Raw genomic sequence first — 18,973 nt, 5'->3', positions numbered from 1 at the left:
TGGTAGTTAGACTAGTAGCTGCCCAATATTGTATTATATAATGGTGCATATAACTACATCTGGTTAGAAGTCATCGAGGTGGTGCATTGTTATTGGTGACAGGCGTGTCCAATTGAGGTCCACAGTGGACACTCTTAAAGGCCATGTAAGTCATGGCATGTGATGAGTAACTGAATGATGGGAGGTTTGGACAGGAAAATAGACCTGTGATGGGAAACTTTAGCAGGACCATTACATTACACATCCTAGTGCTTTAATAATGGCTCAAGCTGATATCAAGCTTTCAGAATGGCCTTCCCAAAACCCTGACATCAACCCCAGAAGGCTTCAACCCGTGATTGAAAGGGAAGAAAAAAGGATTAAGAAGGATAATGTACTGCTCTAGTATCAACGGTCTCACAGGGTCACACAAGATAAATCAATATCCAGATGTAGTTATTCATTAAACATCCATTCTGTTCATTCATTCTTTATTAAAGGAAGCTTGAAATGACCTTTGTCTGCATACATTGGCGGAAACTGACGCAGAATTTCTTTGTGCAACGGAAAAAAAAGAAAGTGCAAACACAAAACGAGTACTCGTTGTTTGGACAGCACATTCGATAGGATACTAATACAAGCCAAAATTTGGGCAGCATTGGTAATATTGGTTTAAGTTTGTTAATTTAGATAATCACAAAGCAAAACATTTGTTTAATAATCGTCTGTATGTTTCATTGAAATGTGCAATGTTTACATTGCCAGATGGGCTGTGTCTTATTATGTTAAGTAACAGTACTTGGAAAGGTGACGTAATAGGTGCATAGCTAGGATATTGCATGCATGTAGGCTGCAGTCTCAGATTGGTCGATTATCATTACCTTTAGAGTTCATAGCAGACACCAATTTTGTTTTAGATTCGTTCAAAAGGCTTACACATGCAAATGAAGAGCTAGTACTGCTTACATGAAGGTACTATATTCTCAGGCTTTAATATATGTGATTAATAACAAAATAATGCTTGGGTGTTAGAGTTAGAGATCTCCTCTAGGGGTAGACATGAAGCTGTCTTGAAGCTTGGTGTTGGAGTCAGAGCTCTTCTCTTCAGTGGACATGAAGCTGTCTTGAAGCTGGGTGTTGATGTTCTTGGCAGCTCTGATGGCCGTCTTGATGGCTGTTTCAATCCAGGCGTGAGTTAAGCCCGTGTGTTCCCCAGCGAAGTGAACCCTGCCCTGGGACTGGAAGAGCTCAGACAAGTAATCAGTATGCTGGTAGGGAGTGAACATGGCGTAGGCTCCCAGGCTGTAGGGGTCAGAGCTCCACTTCTTCACCACCACCCCCGTGCACAGGTCCCAGACCTGCTCCCCGTGGATGAGCTCCAGGTCCTTCAGGGCCACCTCCTTCAGCTCCTCATCTCCCAGGCCCTGGAAGATTAGGGAGTCGTCAGACCAGGTGTAGGAGGCCAGCAGCACGCCGATGTCTGGGTTATTGGGGAATTTGTGGCTGGGGTAGTAGATGAAGCGAGAGGGGCGGTCTGTGATGCTCTTGCCCCCCTTGATGCAGTCATCCTCCCAGAACCTTCGGCTGAAGGTGAGGATGATCTTGGTGGAGCTGTCGTAGTGAACGCTGCTCAGTGCATGCCTCTTTCCTGGGGTCAGCCGGGGGACAAACTCTAAGAAGCAAGCTGCCTTGGCTGTGGTCGTGACCAGGACTGCGTCAGCAGACAGCTTGGTCGGATCTGAGTCTTTACCCTTCAGGTAAAATACATCAACACCAGCGTCTGAGTGGGTGATTTGTTTGACCGGAGAGTTCAGCTGGGCGGGTTTAGCCAGGACGTTATGCAAGGCTTGAGGGAGACGATCTGAGCCACCAACTACCTCAAAATACCTGGAAGGACAAAGATCTCTATGAATATATATAAGTGTGTGTGTGTCTGTGTGTGTATATATATACATGTGTTGGTTAATGTAGAATGCTTTGTGGTGACTGAGTGAGCAGAGACTGACTCAGTGTTGTCGTTGAGATTTGCTTGTTCGTAGAGCATCTCCGTGAGGGCGGTGTACATCCAGCTGTTCTCATTCAGCAGGTCTCCTATCATCCTCACCTCCTCAGAACTCAGATTAGCCACTTGAACCAAATATCCCTGAATAACACGAGCACAAATATCTTTTTTTTCAATGTTCCATGAGGCAAAGTATTTGGATTTCTGAGACAAATACATTTTTTCTTTCTTTATAAATTACTTAAACAATGAATCGAAAATTTGTCTCTGTCTAATACCTGGACCACAAGGGGAGACAAGTACAATACTCTGACCGGTCTGGAACTATGGCTGCGAATGAAATATATGTATATAATTTTTTCATATATTTACCTTGACAGAATACTGGTCATATTTCTTAAAGGTTGCCGCACATCCTTCATGTCTCACTGCGTCTTTTACCTGCACACAGACAAAGACCACATCATTCAAGAGGTAACTCTTGGTTTTTGGGAACCATTTCAAAGAGCAGGCGGTCCTAGGCTTCTAACCGTCTTTAAGGCCTGATCCAGCAGCTGATCAGCTGACAGGGCCTTCCCCTTACGGGTGATGTTGTATTTGAGGAGGGCTGGGTTTCTCCGCGCTGCGTCGGTCTTCACACGCTGCCCATTGACCAGGTAGAAGGTGTTGGGGTCATACATCACAAACTGACGCAATGCCACGCCAACAACATGGGCGTAGTACAGCACAATCCTAGAGTGAGAGAGACAGCATGAGAGAGAGACAGCATGAGAGAGAGAGAGAGAGAGAGAGAGAGAGAGAGAGAGAGAGAGAGAGAGAGAGAGAGAGAGAGAGAGAGAGAGAGAGAGAGAGAGAGAGAGAGAGAGAGAAGTAGGACCGGCTAACATACTGGTGGAAGCTTGGAATCCTCATGGCTCCAAGTTCAGCATACCAGCCCCCTGTCTGGTGTCTGTAGGTCTCCACCCTCCCGCCCACCCTCCCACTAGCTTCCAGCACCGTCACCTGCATACACGCACACGCACACACACACCGAACAGCTACGGCTCATTGTGTTTCTAGCTAGCTACGTCTAACTGTGCTTCTAGCTAGCTCTATCTGCTTGTGCTTCTGGCTAACTACGTCCCATGATAATTCTAGCTAGCGACGTTTCATTCACAAAAACAAATTGGTGAATCAACCGTCGAGCCAGTATGAAGTGATAAAGGTTGCAGTGGCACAAGAGAAGAAAACCTGAGACCGGTTACCTTGTGTCCCGCTTCCTGCAGCAGTTTGGCAGCGGTCAGGCCGGCCATGCCGGCGCCCACGACCACCACGTGCCGAGGGCTCTGGGCAGGGGGGAGTTCATGGATACTGATGTCCAGAAGCTCCTGGTAGTCCTTGTCCTCCAGACAGTCACTGAGCTGATCCTTGAAACTGCGGAGGTCCTCCGTAGCTCCCCGTGGCCAGGACACACAGGCCAGCAACAAGACAACTACTGCACAGTCAAACGCCTTGAGGTGTAAGTGTTACATGTACATGTCATTTATGAAGGTTTAATTAATCTGGCAAACAATGGGAGCTGCCCACTACAATGACAGTATTCAACTAGGGGACACAGGGAGCTAGGGACACAAATGTATGAACCTCGAGTAAACGAGTGCAAGCACCCGTGGTTGGGACTAGTTACTGGTCTGGGTAGGGGGAATTCCCCAAGTGACGAGCTTTACAATGATGACCATCATTTTGGTTTCAGTATTACAGCCAGAGAAACTGTCTAATAAATAAAAGACCAAAGGAGAAAACATTTAAGGTCCTATTTGTCTTTTCTCGAGTTCCAAAAGATTCTTCCAGAGTGTGCTCACCTGGTTTCCAGAGGGCCATGGATGCTGTCGTCTCTGAGATGGATACTGTGGGGATAAGAGTTTATGAATCACTTTAAGTCTGAACCTCAATTTTGAGCACTAAAACAAGCCAATACCTTAATGCTAATTGATTTTTAATATTAGTAACTAGCCAAGTGTAGGTAGAGCAGTGTCAAATCAGGTCATCGGCTCCTAACTTCAACATAAAGACTAACACTGATTGTTTAACGATGAAGCAAAGCTTTTAAATAGCAGTTCCTAGCCGGGAAATTTTCATCACGTGATTAAAAGGAAGCAAACTTCTTAGATGAACAGGTGTGAGCCAATTCGTCATAACTGCCTGAAATTGTCCCACATTTTGCAATCAATTCTAAAGGATCAGACAAGGAGTGTCCTGACTAAAGTCAATGTATTTTTAGTTAATCACTAAATCTCAATGGTCATTTTGACGTGTGACCCGGTGTAACAGTTCACAGTCTCAAGAATTTCTCTTTCACTTTCATTAATGTGATGAAGACCGGCTGTCTCCAAGAGTTGGCAAATAATAATAGTTCCGAAATAGTCATGAGAAACCAGACAAATATCGAAAGTTGAGGCTTCTTCATTTTTGAATAGTTTGATATGCCCGGGTCATGGAAGGTTACTGCCCTTGACTTTCGCTTTGGGCGGTAAGCCGTCCACGAGCCAGGCATATCATCCTGTTTATTGCCCTGCCACTCGGTGATTATCCCTTACATAATACCCCCCAAAAGGCACATTCCTGAGGGCTTCAGCTTCTGGTCAGGGTGCGAGGGTGGGGGCCACAACCCCCCTTCCGCGTCCGTTCTGTGGAGGCATTGCGAAGGGTTGGGCCTCTGTGGTGGTGGTTCAAGGGGAGGGATCGTGTGTGTGTGTGTGTGTGTGTGTGTGTGTGTGTGTGTGTGTGTGTGATATTGGGGGATGTGGGGGGCAAGCGTACATGGATGAATGGTGACCATAGTCATGAGGTGGTGTGTGTGTGTGTGTGTGTGTGTGTGTGTGTGTGTGTGTGTGTGTGTTTGTGTGTGTGTGTGTGTGTGTGTGTGTGTGTGTGTGTGTTTGTATGGCCTCACGGCATTGCAGCCATATCATAGGCCAGCCACAGACAGCGTTTCATATCAACATACTCCACACGACCAGCGAAAGTGTGACTACTATCATAAACATTGAAAATCAACCTCCTTTTGGTATGTCCGGCTATCATACACATCAATCAAACCTTGCTTCTATTGATGGAAATGTGTCACTGCTTAATGCTCCAATTAGAAGAATGAGTCGTAGGTGTAAAAGACCAACGTACCGAAGTGTCATTCAGGCATAGAGAGGAGAACGGCTTTGAATACGTAATTTCATTCATCGATGGTTATGTCCTATTAAAAACAAAAGGCTGTGGTGATGAGATCTTTGAGATGCGTATGGCTACAGAAGATTGGGTACGTTTGAAAAGGTATGCCCTGAGCTAGATGCTGAACGGTGGGTATCTACACACCATTTGGGGGACCCCGTGTCACCTAATGGAGATGGGCTTATGGAGATGTGTTATACCGCATGGAGTCCATCTATCATACAAAGAAAACAACCAAGTTCATTTTTTTCAAGCGATGCGTTGATCCAAGGGTGTTACCTGAGGCCCCGTTTTGCACAGACATGCTCCCTGGGACAGTGCTGTAAAATCTGCAGATTGTTTTGAAACGATCTTTTTTATCAGTGGCCCTCGATACGCTCGATTTTTGGAGGAGTTTGACAGAGTGGTCAAGAAGTACCCGTGAATCTCAAACGACTGCGTTGGCTTCTCAGACGTCTCTGGTTCTTCCATTCATTCTCAACCACGGCTGAAATAACCCCCACTACGGGTCTCATTGTGGAAATACATGAGACCTCAATGAACCGACGTGTTACGCGCCATTACATCAACATACGAATGGTTATCCAAATAACAGAAGTGAACAACACTTGCGTTACAGTGTGTGTAATCACACACACTGTGAGGCTCGCACGGTCGTAGCTCATTGTCTCATTAGCGGGCCAAAATCTCTGAGGGGGCAAGGGAGAGAAAGGGGAGGAGCTTGGCCCCTTATGACGACATATGGGGCCACATTCCAAATCAACGCACCTGAGCTTCCATTTTTTTAAAGGCGAGCAGGATACCTAGTGCTTGTTTTACACCGAACGCAAGTTTTAGCCACTGGGGGATGAGGCAGGCTAGGGGAACTCATATTATTTGTTAGAAAACCTCATAGAGTGAGATTTTCATGCCATGGGTCCTTTAATGTTAAAGCCCTCCCTCCGACTGTTTGCCGACAGAGCATGTAAATAGCAGATCGTGAGACGTCATATCAATGGCAGGGAAAGAAAAATTCTGAAAATTAACGGTGTGCCAATCAATCATAACAGTCTGGCATTGTATCACATGTTGCAATAGAAATCCAGAATCAGACCAGAGTTTTCATGGTCAGGGAATGTCTTGGGCAAAAATGGACAAGGTAATGCAGAAGGTTCCCAGTACAACCACATTTCACTGCTGGTTTTACTGGTTAGACTGGTAGCTGCCCCCGGGTGCTGACAAAAAACAGCAAGAAAGAGGGATAGGATCTAATTGCAGACTACTACTCAGGAAACGTAACAAAAAAGGGCTTTTAATAAAACACTCAATATCTGTTCCATGACCAGGCAGAAGAACACTACAAGTTGGGCACCAAAAGGATAAAGGGACAAAAACCAGGAACTGACAAGGAAATAAAGGAGGTGAACTTGTATACATGGGGGGAGAGTGATAAAGGAATACAGGTAAGTAACAGTTAATTAACAGTTCTTGGAAAGGTGACGTAATGTGTGCATAGCTAGGATATTGCATTCATGTAGGCTGCACTCTTAGATTCTTAGACACCAATTTAGTTTTAGATTAGTTCTAATGGCTTACACATGCAAATAAAGAGCTAGTACTGCTAGCATGAAGGTACTATCTTCTCAGGCTTCAATATATGTGATTAATAAGAAAAATAATGCTGGGGTGTTAGATTTAGAGATCTTGTGGTGGAATAAACCGAGATATAAACTAACTTAAGAGAGAGGAAAAGAAATCGAGGGGTCCGGAGCAAGTATGACAAAAACAACAAGGCCGAATTGTTTGCAAAACACTGGCAGTCAACAGATCTCGGCTTCCTCTTTATCCACACACACAAAGCAGTTTCTTGTTTGAGGTGACCGCCCACAATCAATCATAAATTTCCCTAACCAAATGGTCAGCAAGATAATCTAGAAAAACCAGGCTGAGGTCAGCACGCATTGACCCCGTAGCTTCCTGCTCGTGTGGGGGGTTTCCAACTTACGCTCTGACCCAAGACTCCCTGGCACCGTGTCAAGCCCTGTATCAGAATCCAGAGACGCTTTAAATGTTTTCTACCATTAGATATATCGGCCTAATAATAATCATGGTTTACCATAGAATATAATCATTAATTTCTACCACAATCTCCACTAGCGGTAGACATGAAGTTGTCTTGAAGCTTGGTGTTGGAGTCAGAGCTCTTCTCTATCAGTGGACATGAAGCCATCTTGAAGCTGGTGGTTGATGTTCTTGGCAGCTCTGATGGCCGCCTTCATGGCTGTTTCAATCCAGGCGTGACTGAAGCCGGTGTGTTCCCCAGCGAAGTGAACCCTGCCCTGGGCGTGGAAGAGCTCAGAGGCGATTTCAGTATGCTGGTAGGGAGTGAACATGGCGAAGGCTCCCAGGCTGTAGGGGTCAGAGCTCCACTTCTTCACCACCACCCCCGTGCACAGGTCCCAGACCTGCTCCCCGTGGATGAGCTCCAGGTCCTTCAGGGCCACCTCCTTCAGCTCCTCCTCCCCCAGGCCCTGGAAGAGCAGAGAGTCATCAGACCAGGTGTAGGAGGCCAGCAGGACGCCGATGTCTGGGTTCTTGGGGAATTTGTGGCTGGTGTAGTAGATGAAGCGAGAGGGGCGGTCTGTGATGCTCTTCCCCCCCTTGATGCAGTCATCCTCCCAGAACCTTCGGCTGAAGGTGAGGATGATCTTGGTGGAGCTGTCGTAGTGAACGCTGCTCAGTGCATGCCTCTTTCCTGGGGTCAGTGGGGGGTCAAATTCTATCAAGCGAGCTGCCTTGGCTGTTGTCGTGACCAGGACTGCGTCAGCAGACAGCTTGATCTGAGGTGAGTCTTTACCCTTCAGGTAAAATACATTGACGCCAGTGTCTGAGTGGGTGATTTGTTTCACCCTGGAGTTTAGCTGGGCGGGGTTAGCCAGGGCTTCATGCAAGGCTTGAGGGAGACGATCTGAGCCATCCACCACCTCAAAATACCTGGAAGGACAATAGATAAATATATATGTTAGAGCTCGCAATCAATAAATAAATAGTAACTAATTAATCACCCAATTTGTTGTGATAAATCAAAATAAATCCGCCTAAAACTCTGGTTTTCTGCACACGTCTTCACATAGGTTAGTTGCCACAGGAAGTAAACAATTCTGCAGGAATTGTGTTACGTTAGGCATTTTTACGCTGCCAAGCAGGTACAATCGCTGCTGGGCAGATGTTACAATTTCTCTGTCTTGCCTGTGTAAAACCGAGGGGGTAACTATTGACAGGTGCAAAAACGCCAACGTATTCTTTATTTTGCTGACTACTTTTTCTCATAGATCGCACCGTCCTTCACCGTCTTCGTTAAAGGCAACTGCATCACCTTCCCTCCCATGATGGTCAGCAGCTCGCGGATTTTAACGTCTCTCCAGTTAGAACTACTCATGTTGCTACGTCATCAACACCTCTACCCTAGTCCCGCTGTCACGCCAAATTTGTACCGGGTGCCAAATTTGTACCGGGCACGTCATCCATACGTAATCCATCCAAACCTGCCTGGCAACGGACGATCGCGTCGAATGACGTGAAAGGTTCACGAACATTCGCAAACCTTATCTAGCGATCCGTTATCTGTATTGTGCTATTTCGTCCTTGACCTGCTTTTTTAACACTCAGTTTACTAGCTAAATTTGATTAAACAATTAAATACAATACAAATGTAAAGTAAAAACAAGTGTTATCTAGCGATCCATTATCTGTATTATGTTATTTCGTCTATGGCAACATGAGCGCGAATGTTTTTTGAAACCTGCCCGGCAACGGACAACCCTTACGTAATCAGTTGTCCGTTGCCTGGCAACGGACAACTGATGACGTGCCCGGTACAAATTTGGCACCCGGTACAAATTTGGCGTGACACCGCCCCTGGTACCGCGCTGCCGTCTAATCGCATTCACATGAAACTTATGGAACCCCCGATACGTGTAGGGTTCAAGATGGGACATTGGGGTGCGAAATCAAGACGATATATTACCTCGGTCAGTCTAAACACGCGGACCATGCTGGGAAGAAGTTTCAAATATTGAAACTATTGTTTCCCTGCTTCATTGAGGTTGATGCAGAGAGGGGGGCAAGATGGCGCCAGTGTGTTTGTCGGCCTGCCGTCAGCTCCTACCTGTCCGGTCGGTGTCCTATCTGTGTTATCTGTTTGTGTTCTCTCTACTGTTTCTTTGGCGTTACTCCGATGCAGCATTATGGACTTATGATCGCCAAACATTGATGCGCATCAAAAGCGCTCAGGAGTCTCAAACTCTTGAGTGTCCTCCTGCTCCACACAACAGACGTCATCCCAGATTCATCCACCCTTCATCCACCCTTCCACCCTTCAACAGACGTCATCCCAGATTCATCCACCCTTCTGCGGATTGTATCCACCAGCTTCCCTGTTGCGCTGGCTACCGTAAGAAACGGCGTAGGAACAGGGGAAATCGCGGCGGCATCCGGGTGAGAATCAGGAGAGAAATGAGTTTCTCCCCCGCGCAGCCACGGACTCGCCAGCTCTCCACTGTCTATGCAGGACACAGTGACCTCTACCTGGCCCGGCGTTCGTGGGATCCCAGGTACTCCTGCCATCTGTCCGTCGCTCCATTCCGGACGCAGATCCCCGCCAGTCCGGCCCGACCAAGACTGCGCGTCCGAAGCGGCGGAGTGAACCTCCAAAACATCCGACCTCTGGAACTCACTCGCTGTCAACAGGTTTCTGTGTTTTCTGCGAAAGCGGCCCTGATTAACTGCAGGTCTGTGTCAAATAAGACGTTCATCCTCAACGACTTTTTCACGGGTCATGATCTGGATTTACTGTTTTTGACTGAGACTTGGATTACCTCTGGACCCGGTGAGTTATCTGCTTTTGGTGAACTCTGTCCAACAAACTGTTCCGTCATTAGCACCCCGAGATGCGTTGGAAGAGGTGGCGGAGTAGCTTTGGTATTTAAAGGCCCACTATGCAACTTTTTTAGCCAAAATTACATTAAGTATGCAGGTTGAGAGTTATGCTGATGGTTCTGCATCCATTTCTGGGTCGATTGGTGGGTGTGTCATTTACCCATGTCGCCTCTCCAGTGAAAAAGCGCATATGCAACTTGATCTGTTCGGACCGACACAATCCGGATGTGACGCAGCGGAAGTATCCTCGAAAATGTAGTCAGATTGTAGTTTCGAAAATGCTTTACGGCACAGACACACACCCAAACATGGCACCGGCTAGATATAAACAGCCAGTTGCGAGGCAATTGTTGCATTCATCATGGATCAATCGACTAATGGTACGGCCACACCAACCGTAACCTGACGCTTGATCATTGTGTGTCACAAAAATGGTTCAACGCGCCTGTGGCTGCGCTAGAGTCCGAGGTAGGACACCCAAACGCCGCCGTGTTTGGGTGCATGATAGAGTTTAGATCGGGTTAGATTAAATAATCTCGGATATAAATAACGATCTCATCTCATCTCATCGTTATCCGTTTATCCGGGGTCGGGTCGCGGGGGGAGCAGCTCAAGCAGGGGGCTCCAGACTTCCCTTTCCCGGGCCACATTGACCAGCTCTGACGGGGGGATCCCGGGGCGTTCCCAGGCCAGTGTTGAGATATAATCTCTCCACCTAGTCCTGGGTCTTCCCCGAGGTCTCCTCCCCAATGGACGTGCCTGAAACACCTCCAAAGGGAGGCGCCCAGTGGGCATCCTTGCCAGATGCCCGAACCACCTCAGCTGACTCCTTTCCAAGTAAAGGAGCAGCGGCTCTAATCCGAGTTCCTCACGGATGACTGAGCTTCTCACCCTATCCCGCGACGCCAGCCACCCTTCTGAGAAAACTCATCTCGGCCGCTTTTACCCGCGATCTCGTCCTTTCGGTCATCACCCAACCCTCATGACCATAGGTGAGGATAGGAACGAAGATCGACCGGTAGATCGAGAGCTTTGCCTTGCGGCTCAGCTCTCTTTTCGTAACAACGGTGCGGTAAAGCGAACGCAATACCGCCCCCGCTGCTCTGATTCTCCGGCCAATCTCACGCTCCATAGTACCCTCACTCGCGAACAAGACCCCGAGGTACTTGAACTCCTTCACTTGGGCTAAGGACTCATAAATAACGATAATCGGGTTAAATAACTTCACATGGTGTGTCTGGTGTGTTTCCAGCATTCGTAGTGTTGATCAGGAGAGAAATAGTCCGCCAAGACGTTGAGGTTGCTTAGCAACCAGAGACTCTGTCCATGCAAGTGAACGGAGCATTCACTCTTCGTCATAACTATCAAACCGAACATCCTTCACATTCACCGAGCGAACATTATGAAAGTAAAATGCACATTTCTCGCTAAAAATGTTTCCATAAACGCATTTAATGGCGTAACTATGTTACTATTTCCACCCAGAATATAGAAAGATGTCGGCCGTATGCTTCTGTGCAAGGGTCACTACAGTAACGAATTGCTTTACGGCACAGACCCCCAAACATGGAACCGGCTCGATATAAACACAAGTAACTAAGGGATTGTTATATTCATCATAGATCAGCCGACTAAAAAGAGACAGAGAAACCCAATGTCGGAGGAACAGAAGAAGAGAAAAGGGAGACTGACCGACAGAGAGGCCAGACACGAGTAAACGTTGGGCAAGCTTTTCAGGAATAGCGTGAACTGAAAGAAAAAGAAGACTGCAAATCAGACGCCGACTCGGCCGTGTTGCTTTTGAAATTGAAAGTACCCTTGGGTGAACTTTGTCTTCGTGGTATTCTTGATTCTGATAGTCTCTGTACAAATGTGTTTGCTCAACTATTTAGTTGTGAGCCCTGTAAAAATTGTTTTCTCGACCGTTTTGTTGTGAGCCCTGTATGTTTCTAGCTTGCTTGCAACCATATAAACACCTTTGTTTCCATGGGTGTTTTGCTGTTCGTCTGTCCCCCAGATACAGACTGAATCCCCGAATCCAGGTTCTTGTTTATTTTGATTATTATGTTGGCCAAACCTCTTACACTGATTGTTCTGTTCAACCTACGATAAAACAATTATAACCTAGGGTATAAATTCTCCCGGTGAACTATAAAAAAGGATGGATTTATGTTTATTGCAATGCAAATACACCCTTTTAAAAATGTATAACCTTGTCTACACTTTATGAACATCTACTTCGGACATGGCTCCACGCATTCGCCGGCTTCTTTGAAAACAAATGCACATGGCTCGCGTAGAAGTGCATGGGGAAGGGACGTCAACGAGTTGTTACGACAGTGTTGTGAAATATCTACTACGAAGCTGTAGGGGGCGCTGTGTAGAGTAATGTGCGTGCCAAAACCAAGAAAACAGCGAAGATATTCCCGAAGTTGCATAGTGGGCCTTTAAAAATCGTTTAAAGATTCGGACACTGTCTACTGGGAATTACTCTAGCTTTGAGCTACAGTGCGTAAAAATAGAATCCACTACAAATCCGTTGGTCTGCGCATTGGTTTACAGGCCGCCCAAGCCAGATAAAGACTTTATTAGCGATTTTTCTGACTTTCTGTCGCAATTTGTACCATTACATGACCGTCTGCTGATATTGGGTGATTTCAATATCCATGTCTGTTGTCCAGGCAGACCCATGGTCAGCGAATTCTGCCACGTCCTGGATTCCTTCAGTCTTCTCCAGCACATAGACAAGGCTACTCATGTACTCGGACATAGTCTTGATCTTATTCTCTCCTATGGGATTTTTATTGACAAATTAAACATCGAGGACGCATCGTTCTCTGATCACATGCCTATTGTGTTTGATATCACACTATCTAACCCCATGTGTACAGTTAAAACCCCAGGCCGTTTTTCCCGTTATATTAACTCCCACACTGCAATCCAGTTCTCTGAAATGTTCAAAAAAACTGCATTCTCAACTGCTGATCGGCTTCCCTCCAACCCAGATGAATTGATTTCCCTCTTTCATTCCTCTTGCTCAGACATCTTAAACTCTGTAGCCCCCCTTAAATACAGGCGGCCCAAATTGACATCCCAACAGTGGTTGGATGAACCCACCCGCTCTTTTAGACAGGCCTGTCGGAAAGCTGAACGAAGATGGAAGAAAGACCATCTTACTGTTTCTTTTGACATTTTTAAAAATGCACTGTTGACTTATCAGGCAGCAGCCAAAAAAGCCAGAACCAAACATTTCTCTGATATTATAAATAAAAATTCCCATAGACCCCAAATTCTGTTTGGTACCATAAACTCCATTATCAACCCCCATGTATCCCCAGATGCTGACGCATCCACTGACATCTGTGAAAAATTCTTAAAATTTTTCACTGAGAAAATTGAAAACATCAGATCCCAGTTTAACCCCTCCCCATCCGACATTACGCCTGGCTGTTCAGGTGCTACAGTCATTTTTAACACATTCAAACAAGCTTCTTTAGAGGAGCTTAGGGAGATAGTCTCACATATGAAACCCACATCTTCCCCTCATGATGTTGTCCCATCCCATATCATTAAGGACACTTTTGATACAGTTGGCCCAAGTATTCAAAACATCATTAACTCCTGCCTAGTTTCTGGCACAGTCCCTTCATGTTTTAAGCATGCGGTCGTCCAGCCTCTGCTTAAAAAACACAACCTGGATGCTAAGTGTCTAAAAAATTATCGCCCAATTTCTAAGCTTCCTTTTATTTTTAAAGTGATGGAAAAAGTTGTCCTGTCACAACTGCAACCTTTTTTAGATTTAAATGAAATATCAGAACCTCTTCAGTCAGGCTTTAAAACTCTCCATAGCACTGAAACGGCTTTGTTAAAGGTGACAAATGATCTGTTACTCACATTAGATTCTGGTGAAAATGCTATCCTGGTTTTATTAGACCTTAGCGCAGCCTTTGATACTGTGGATCATAACACTCTTCTGACCCGCCTTGAACAGTGGGTTGGTATTAAAGGCACAGCCCTCGATTGGTTCAGCTCCTATCTGAAACATAGGACTTTCTCAGTATCCATCAGTCAGTTCTTTTCATCCACTGCTCCTGTCTCCTATGGGGTCCCACAAGGGTCCATCCTTGGACCAGTCCTTTTCGGCCTGTACATGCTCCCGCTAGGGAACATTATCAGGAAACATAACATCTCATTCCACCTCTACGCAGACGACTCTCAGCTGTATCTTCCACTGAAGTCTAAGGACTCTTTACAACCTCTCCTGGACTGTCTGGATGATATTAAAGGCTGGATGGCAACTAACTTCCTTCAGTTAAACAGCAATAAGACAGAAGTCATGATCTTTGGCCCTCCTAAATCAAAACACACTCTTGTCAGCAACCTAGATAACCTTGAACCTTTTGTCAAGTCCCATGCTAGAAACCTTGGTGTCATCCTTGATTCAGAGCTTTGTCTTGACAAGCAAATTTGTGCTGCTGTCAAAAACTGTTTTTACCAGTTACGCGTAATTGCCAAAATCAAACCTTTCCTGTCTCCTAAAGACCTTGAAAAAATCATACATGCCTTCATTACATCACGGCTGGACTATTGTAATTCCTTATACATAGGCCTACCCCAGTCCCTACTAAACCGCCTTCAGATGGCCCAAAATGCAGCTGCAAGACTGCTGACGGGCACTAAAAAACATGACCACATCACACCAGTTCTTGCCTCCTTGCATTGGCTTCCTGTTAATTTTAGAATTCAGTTCAAGGTTTTACTGATTGTTTTTAAAGCTCTTAATGGACAGGCCCCTAGTTACATTTCTGACCTTATCCATCCACACCAAGCCCCCAGGTCCCTCAGATCATCTGGCAATGCTCTCCTCCATGTGCCTCGGTCAAGGCTCAAGCGAAAAGGTGACAGAGCCTTTGCAGTTGCAGCGCCACGGCTGTGGAACCAATTGCCCCTGGACATTAAAAAAGCTCCGTCCATCCTTGTTTTTAAGTCTAGGCTCAAAACTCACCTTTTCACTCTATCCTTCCCAGCTTCCTAACCCTCCGGCTGTTGCTCCATCTGTAACTCTGTATATGTCTCTTGTTGTCATTGCCGTCTCTGTTCCTGTTGTCATTGTTTCTGTTGATCTGTCTGCCTACTGTTGCTCGTCTCATATTGTAATTATTTGTTTACTTATTTTTATTTTATTTTATTTTATTTATATCACTATTATGTACAGCACTTTGGTCAGTGAAAGCTGTGTGAAATGTGCTTTATAAATAAATTTTACTTACTTACTTACTTACTAAATAAGACAGGCAGTGTAAAAACGCTTATTGTTGGAACGCGTTAAATCTTTCAAAATGAAGAAACTAATTCAATTTGACAGTACATACATGTATATATATTAAGAAATTAATGAAATGAAATGATTTTGAAAGATTTAACGGGTTCCAACATTAAGCGTTATATATATATATATATATATATATATATATATATATATATATATATATATATATATATATATATATATATGACTCACTCAATCATCTCTAAAAAGTTAGCATTCCCCCGTGTATCTATACATATATATATGGGGGGATGCTAACTTTTTAGAGATGATTGAGTGAGTGCAGACTGTTTAGTGTTGAATGAGGAAATGCAGACAGTTTAGTGGTGATTGAGTGAATGTATAAGGCTTGGGGGTGAATGAGTGAGGACAGTTTGACTGACTCAGTTTGGTCGCTGATATCTGATTGATCGTAGAGCATCTCGGTCAGGGCAGTGTACATCAGGCTGTTCTCATTCAGCAGGTCTCCCATCATCCTCATCTCTTCAGGACTCAGGTTAGCCACTTGTACCAAATAACCCTGAAAATCACGTACACGTACACACGCAAACACACACACACACACACACACACACACACACACACACACACACACACACACACACACACACACACACACACACACACAATTAACTTTCATTTTCAATGATCCATGAATCAAAATATTTGAATGTCAGACACAAATGTTTGGCTTTTTAAATGACTTAAACTGAATTCTTTATTCATTTTCTGAATAATAACGGGCCATTATGGGGGACAAGCACAACACCCACTCTGAACGGACAGGAATCAAGCTGTGAATGCAATATACAAACATATATATATTAATATATTCATAATATATATTTACCTTGACAGAATACTGGTCATATTTCTTAAGGGCAGCCGCACATCCTTCATTTTTCACTGCGTCTTTCACCTAAACCCCCACACAGACCCACCCACACCCACACCCACACCCCCCCCCCCCCCCCCCCCCCCACACACAGACACACACACAGCAACACACCAAAAACACACTGATATTTTGATACCACATCTTTGTGTTTTAAATGTATCTGTACGGTTTCGGCAGCCATTTTTAGGAGCAGGCGGTCCATGGCTACAGACCGTCTCCAAGGCCTGATCCAGCAGCTGATCAGCCGACAGGGCCTTCCCCTTATGGGTGATGTTGTATTTGAGGAGGGCGGGGTTTCTTCGCACTGCGTCGGTCTTCACACGCTGCCCGTTGACCAGGTAAAAGGTGTTGGGGTCATACATCACAAACTGACGCAATGCCACACCAAGCACATGGGCGTAGTACAGAACAATCCTAGAGAGGGAGAGACAGCATATGAGAGAGAGAGAGAGAGAGAGAGAGAGAGAGAGAGAGAGAGAGAGAGAGAGAGAGAGAGAGAGAGAGAGAGAGAGAGAGAGAGAGAGAGAGAGAGAGAGAGAGAGAGAGAGAGAGAGAGAGAGAGAGAGAGAGAGAGAGAGAGAGAGAGAGAGAGAGAGAGAGAGAGAGAGAGAGACAAGTAGGACCGGCTAACATACTGGTGGAAGCTTGGAATCCTCATGGCTCCAAGTTCAGCATACCAGCCCCCTGTCTGATGTCTGTAGGTCTCCACCCTGCCACCCACCCTCCCACTAGCTTCCAGCACAGTCACCTGCATACACGCACACGCACAAACACACACCGAACAGCTAAGGCTCATTGTGCTTCTAGCTAGCTATATCTCCTTGTGCCTCTGGCTAACTATGTCTCATGATAATTCTAGCTAGCGACGTTTCATTCACAAAAACAAATTGGTGAATCAACCGTCGAGCCAGTGTGAAGTGATAAAGGTTGCAGTGGCACAAGAGAAGAAAACCCTGAGTGCGGTTACCTGATGTCCCGCGTCCTGCAGCAGTTTGGCAGCGGTCAGGCCGGCCATGCCGGCGCCCACGACCACCACGTGCCGAGGGGTCTGTGCAGGGGGGAGGCCATGGATACTGATGTCCAGAAGCTCCTGGTAGTCCTCGTCCCCCAGACAGTCACTGAGCTGCTCCTTGAAACTGCGGAGGTCCTTCGTAGCCCCCCGTGGCCAGGACACACAGGCCAGCAACAAGACAACTACTGCACAGTCAAACGCCTTGAGGTGTAAGTGTTACATGTACATGTCATTCATGAAGGTTTAATTAATCTGGCAAACAATATACAATGGGAGCTGCCCACTACAATGACAGTATTCAACTAGGGGACACAGGGAGCTAGGGACACAAACGTATGAACCTCGAGTAAACGAGTGCAAGCTCCCGTGGTTGGGACTAGTTACTGGTCTGGTCTGAGGGGGAATTCCCCAAGTGACGAGCTTTACAATGATGACCATCATTTTGGTTTCAGTATTACAGCCAGAGAAACTGTCTAATAAATAAAAGACCAAAGGAGAAAACATTTAAGGTCCTATTTGTCTTTTCTCGAGTTCCAAAAGATTCTTCCAGAGTGTGCTCACCTGGTTTCCAGAGGGCCATGGATGCTGTCGTCTCTGAGATGGATACTGTGGGGATAAGAGTTTATGAACCACTTTAAGTCTGAACCTCAATTTTGAGCACTAAAACAAGCCAATACCTTAATGCTAATTGATTTTTAATATTAGTAACTAGCCAAGTGTAGGTAGAGCAGTGTCAAATCGGGTCATCGGCTCCTACCTTCAATGTAAAGTCCTAACTCTGATTTCTTAACGATGAAGCAAAGCTTTTAAATAGTAGTTCCTAGCAGGACATTTTCAACATGTGATTATAAGGAAGCAAAACAGCGGTGAACCAATACATCATAACCGCCTGACATTGTCCCACATTTTGCAATCAATTCTAAAGGATCAGACAGGCAGTGTCCACAGTTTTAATGTTCATATGGACAAGGTGATGGTAAAAGGTGCCCATTGCAACCACCGTCTTCTACTGGCTGCAATGGGTGCTGCCCAGTTCAACCAGTCTTCTACTGGTTACTCCGTGACCTGCCAGTAGATGGACCTCTTCTGCATTTATGAAGCATCCTGACTAAAGTCAATGTATTTTTAGTAAATTACTAAATCTCAATAGTAATTTTGATGTGTGACCCGTTGTGACAGTTCAGTCTCAAGAATTTCTCTTTCACTTTCATTCATGTGATGAAGGCCGGCTGTCTCCAAGAGTTTGCAATTAATAATAGCTCCGAAATAGTCATGAAAAGCCAGACAAATATCTAAAGTTGAGGCTTCCTCATTCTTGAATAGGAATTGAGTGAGCGTTTCAGCTCACTAGCATTCGAGTCCCTTCGAATGCCCCTTCTACCCCTCTCTTGTTGCCTACTTGTCGGCTACCTTTGTACGGTTCACCTCTTTTATACATGAACATTAGCTGAGTCAGTGTCTTGTAAAGTATTCACTAACACTTCCTCTTTTAACATGCTTAATACTTACACATATCTTGATACTGTCTTTCAAGAAAAAAAAATAAAAAACGTGAGATATTGTAGACTCGATGGGAGACCTGGTAGAATACGATGTGCGAGCTTGAACAAACATCAGAACGTCTTTACTACT

At 45.5% G+C, this 18,973-nt stretch overlaps 2 protein-coding genes across 12 annotated transcripts; both read right to left on the bottom strand.

Annotated features, from left to right (window-relative positions):
- Positions 1 to 418: 418 nt before the first annotated feature.
- On the bottom strand, positions 419 to 3,260 carry LOC115529430 (L-amino-acid oxidase-like). The gene is made up of 5 exons (XM_030338166.1): positions 2,871 to 3,260; positions 2,512 to 2,713; positions 2,354 to 2,422; positions 1,986 to 2,122; positions 419 to 1,866 (listed from the first exon to the last, which is right to left on the bottom strand). Exons 1-5 carry the CDS (start codon positions 2,987 to 2,989, stop codon positions 1,014 to 1,016), a joined length of 1,380 nt encoding a protein of 459 aa, XP_030194026.1. The 5' UTR covers positions 2,990 to 3,260; the 3' UTR covers positions 419 to 1,013.
- A 3,195-nt stretch (positions 3,261 to 6,455) lies between these two features.
- On the bottom strand, positions 6,456 to 18,970 carry LOC115529407 (L-amino-acid oxidase). Of its 11 annotated transcripts, XM_030338125.1 has the most exons (9): positions 18,851 to 18,970; positions 17,903 to 17,947; positions 17,297 to 17,542; positions 16,965 to 17,077; positions 16,542 to 16,743; positions 16,282 to 16,350; positions 15,815 to 15,951; positions 8,074 to 8,158; positions 6,456 to 7,695 (listed from the first exon to the last, which is right to left on the bottom strand). In XM_030338125.1, the coding sequence occupies exons 1-9, from the start codon at positions 18,953 to 18,955 to the stop codon at positions 7,360 to 7,362; spliced, it is 1,338 nt and encodes a 445-aa protein (XP_030193985.1). In that variant the 5' UTR covers positions 18,956 to 18,970; the 3' UTR covers positions 6,456 to 7,359. The 11 variants fall into 11 exon arrangements, with proteins under 11 accessions (XP_030193985.1, XP_030193974.1, XP_030193976.1 ...); XM_030338114.1 differs by having other exon boundaries at positions 6,456 to 8,158; XM_030338116.1 differs by having other exon boundaries at positions 6,456 to 8,158; positions 17,297 to 17,526; positions 18,851 to 18,869.
- Between the last annotated feature and the right edge of the window lie 3 nt (positions 18,971 to 18,973).

The sequence above is a fragment of the Gadus morhua genome, chromosome 17, assembly GCF_902167405.1.
Source record: "Gadus morhua chromosome 17, gadMor3.0, whole genome shotgun sequence".
NCBI lineage: Eukaryota > Metazoa > Chordata > Actinopteri > Gadiformes > Gadidae > Gadus > Gadus morhua.
This window is presented reverse-complemented; position numbering and strand designations above follow the sequence as displayed.

What these genes read in the sequence shown, in the direction of transcription:
- LOC115529430 (XM_030338166.1), bottom strand. Translation starts at nt 2,989, where the DNA reads ATGCAGGTGACGGTGCTGGAAGCTAGTGGGAGGGTGGGCGGGAGGGTG. An exon ending in ATGACCAGTATTCTGTCAAG is followed by an intron (nt 2,123 to 2,353) that starts GTAAATATATGA and finishes CGTGTTATTCAG; the next exon opens with GGATATTTGGTTCAAGTGGC. An exon ending in AATCTCAACGACAACACTGA is followed by an intron (nt 1,867 to 1,985) that starts GTCAGTCTCTGC and finishes TTGTCCTTCCAG; the next exon opens with GTATTTTGAGGTAGTTGGTG.
- LOC115529407 (XM_030338114.1), bottom strand. Translation starts at nt 18,955, where the DNA reads ATGTTTGTTCAAGCTCGCACATCGTATTCTACCAGGTCTCCCATCGAG. An exon ending in TGCAGGACGCGGGACATCAG is followed by an intron (nt 17,078 to 17,296) that starts GTAACCGCACTC and finishes GCGTGTATGCAG; the next exon opens with GTGACTGTGCTGGAAGCTAG. An exon ending in GATATCAGCGACCAAACTGA is followed by an intron (nt 8,159 to 15,814) that starts GTCAGTCAAACT and finishes TTGTCCTTCCAG; the next exon opens with GTATTTTGAGGTGGTGGATG.